This window comes from Taurulus bubalis, assembly GCF_910589615.1.
Source record: "Taurulus bubalis genome assembly, chromosome: 9".
Taxonomy (NCBI): Eukaryota; Metazoa; Chordata; class Actinopteri; order Perciformes; family Cottidae; genus Taurulus; species Taurulus bubalis.
Genome location: NC_136597.1, coordinates 21,932,025 through 21,935,802, shown reverse-complemented (window position 1 = coordinate 21,935,802; position 3,778 = coordinate 21,932,025). Strand labels below are relative to the sequence as shown.

Below are 3,778 nucleotides of genomic sequence, written 5' to 3'. Positions count from 1 at the left end.
TACTGCTGAAACCGCAATATGTATTTTTTCTTCTCCATGCTTAAAAAGAAGCTTACTGAGCTGAATTTCAGGCCTTGACCTGTGACCTCTGCCGCAATGGCTCAAATCCAATACCTTTTTGAGGGAGAGAATGTGATTTAAAGTTCTATTTATTGGGACAAATTGTATATAGTTGCACAGCTGTAGAGACAAATAAAGCCAGATGACCCTTTTAACTCTGGGGGGAGACTTGAGGCCCTTGAATGTGTCCAGTCTCCAACATAGCGGGGACTTCATTAAAGTAACACACGAACAGCTGTTGTCTTTAACATGTAAACTATTGAGAATTTAAAACTACACTGAATGGCCTCGCAGCTCCCCGTGGGCATATGGGCGTTAATTAGCTGGATATAGCCATAGATTAATTATAATATTTTTTTTTCGCCTATTCGTATCAATAGAGCAGCCAGACAAAGTGTCTTTTGTTCTCTGATGCAGGACATTCTGTGGCTGACTGAATGGGTCTTGGCTATGTCTACATGGATTTGCCATATGGCAACAAAAAGGAAAGAATGGAGCCGCAGAGCGCTTTGTGTTGGGAATCAGAACAAGCCCGTCAGAGCTTATGGCTGCATGGAGCTGACAAAGTCACCCTGGCCATCAAAAGTCTCCATTTTCATCACAACATTAATGTCAGACAGTCAAAGCAATTCAAACAAGTGGAGAAACCGACGCAGAAATTATGAAAATGTGCCTTTTTTGTTTGCCTGCGCGCTATATGTCCGCTGACAGGCGCGGGTGCGCGCGCATCCAAGGAGACGCCGCTTCGTTTTGGCTTCTTTCAATTAAGGGCAAACTTGCAAGTATGACCTGTTGAATGGTTTGTTTCAATGGACGAGGACAATTACAAAGACTAGTAGTTCTCTTTTTACAGCTCTGGCAGGTGGCCTCCACGCCCGGTGTATCCACGCCGGGGTAAATAGTGTGTGTGCGAGTGTGTGTGTGTGTGTGTGTGTGTGAGTGGGTCTTTAGAGGGCTTGTTGAGTGCGGGTGGATGTGGGGGTGTCTTCGTGGCGGACAAAGCGGGGATCCAAAGGCAGCTGCTGCTTCTTTAGAGGGGCGAAAGGGCCTTTAAATCCCAGCAGCCTATATCCCGCAGCTGCCATGCGGCCCAAGGCTGCACGTCTCAATGCGTTTTGCCCCCGCAAGGTATATGAGCCCACAGAGGCAGACAGATACAGGCGGAGCTCAATGAAAAGTAATGTACCTGCGCACCCCCACTCACACACACACACACACACACACACACACCCTCTCCGGAGGAGGAGGGGAATCGTCTGCCACAACACTCCATGGATCCTCGGTGGTGTCTATTGTGCTTTCTTTATCCAGCTATACGTGTGTGTGAAATATAATAAATCATATGTAATTTTTAAGATGCAGCCAAGTGCTATTTTATAAAAGCTGCGGTTCTTTCTCTTGACTGACAACGAGAACCACTGGAGGCAGAAGACCAGACGTCAAAAGTCTCTTTTCTCAGTTTCAAGACTAACATTTTTAGGATATAGTTAACTAGAGAAAACACACCAACAAATCGGCTTAATGTTGAAGTGAAAAATATTTTATTCTCATCTTTTACAAGACATAATTAGGGCAAAAAAAAACGGCTCAGAAACACAAAGAAACCTATGCTTTTTTCAAGTGTTGACTACTAAGCTACATGATTGCAAAACATCACAACAACACGACATGGAAAATAATAAAATAAAAAAGCATGCCCTTTGGCTAAATCAACAAGGCATTTAACAAATATGAAAGAAAAATAAATAAATTATAAGTTAGAATAGACTTAAAATATACATATACAGGAGAAAAAAATAACGGTAACAGAAATAAACAATTATAGGCTATTGTCTCTATAAAGCTGTACACTTTTGGCCAGTGTAGACAATTATTTTTAAAGTAATTTAGGATTGCACAGATGTTAAAACATGTAACACTGTCGAGTGGCTGTATGCAAAAGCAACAATGAATGCTACATTTGTACTGGATAGAAGTCATTCGGTCTTAATGTCCTCTCTCTCCTCTATTCCCTGCTCCAAACCGTTCAGTCCTGAGTCTGGCCCGGTGTTCGGGTGTTCCGGTTGCGCGCCGAGCCGAAGCAACCGGCCGGTCGGGTTTATTTCTCCCCGTGTTCTCCTCTCGTGGCGTCGAAGAAGCAGAGAGAAACATCCACGTCTTGATCCTCCTCCCAAAAAAAAAAAAAAATGCGCAGACAAATAGTGCAAAAGAAACTCCAAAAAAGAAACACCTGATGAAAAAAAAAGAATGGAAGCACGGTTAGTTTTTTTGTTCTTCCTTTCGTAGAAACAGTTCCGAAGAAAGTCGCGAGTCAGCTCTCCGAGGAAACCGGAGATGTCGCCTCTGCGGCGGGGCGTCACCCTTTACCCGAGCCCTTTTTTTCCCGCCACTTCGTGACGCACTTCCTCCCTCCCCCACCCACGGGTGTTACTACAGCTACTACTATCAGTACTACTGCGATTTCGCCACCGCAGACTCCCCCCACCCCCACCCCCTATCTGATAAGACTGGCTGCCTTCCTGCGCTTTTTTTTTTTTTTTAATTTTGTTTAGGGCTCACGAATCATTTTTAATTATCGCAGGAAAAACAAAACAGAAATAACGGATTATAAGCAGCAGTGGGCTTAACACGACTCTTATTTATTACATCTTGATACGTTTTGAAGTGTCATATTTAGACCAGATTTGAACGATTTGAAGAAGAAAAAAATGAACACATTTGATTTTTTTTTTAACAGTTTAGAAAATCTTCATACCTTCAACGGATCCTCTTTCGCGGAGTTTGTTCCAGCGGGATCGGAGACTTGGAGTGGTGGCAAGCGCTCATCTCATTCGTTTTTTTATCAGCGGGCCTCTTTCGTTTCACGAAGAAGTCTGTGGGAAACGAAGAAAAAAATAATTAGCACACACACCCACAACAAATACAACAAAAATCCACTTGAGGAGGAGAGCCAAGCGCATCATTTGGAACACAGAGCCGAGCGCAGCCAAAGAGCCACAGAGCGCAAACACCCCAAACGTGATGCTCGTCAAAGGGTCGCGTGTAATTTACCTGTGATGTGCGTGTTGTTGTCTGTCGAGGCCGACCTCTTGCGTCTCGCGAATGGGACGTGTCTTTGCGCTGGCCTCCCTGAGTTGAGCTTGTCTGTGCGGTTCTCCTGGTTAACCTCCGCCGGGCACGGAGCGCTGCTGCTCTCGGGCACCACGGCCAGGCGCTCCAGTACATCCATATCAGGGGCCTCCGGGGCCACAGAGTCCGCGGGGTTCCTCTGCTTGACGGGTGTGTCGGCCGCCCTGGTCCTGTCGTTCTGTACAGAGTCCTGATAAAACCCCGGGGTCGTATCCACGGGCACCTCTTCCCACTCGTAATCCCCAACCAGCGGGGTGTTGGCCTCGAAATTAAAGTTCCATCGCTGCTGGTCCCGTTCGGAAATCTCCCTCAGCTTGTCTTTCATCTCCCGGCTCAGGTCGTCGTGATCCACCGGTCCGAAGAGGTTGCGGCAGACGCTCGTGCGCCTGTGGAGAGGGAAGGTCCTCCTGGCCACCAGCCTCTCCAGCGCGCTGCACGATAGCTGGACGTTGGACATCTCCAAAACAAATCTTGCCAACAAACGCCACAAAACACCGATTAAAGACGCCCTATTTGGCCGATCGATCCCCGGTGAGAGAGTGTCAGCTGTTGTTGTTGTGGTGCGTTAAAGTGCGCGTCTTGTTCTCCA

The 3,778-nt window shown here is 46.5% G+C and overlaps 1 protein-coding gene across 1 annotated transcript; it reads right to left on the bottom strand.

Annotated features, from left to right (window-relative positions):
- Positions 1–1,634: 1,634 nt before the first annotated feature.
- On the bottom strand, positions 1,635–3,778 carry cdkn1cb (cyclin dependent kinase inhibitor 1Cb). Its single transcript, XM_079224097.1, has 3 exons — positions 3,112–3,778; positions 2,816–2,933; positions 1,635–2,290 (listed from the first exon to the last, which is right to left on the bottom strand). Exons 1-2 carry the CDS (start codon positions 3,644–3,646, stop codon positions 2,818–2,820), a joined length of 651 nt encoding a protein of 216 aa, XP_079080223.1. The 5' UTR covers positions 3,647–3,778; the 3' UTR covers positions 1,635–2,290; positions 2,816–2,817.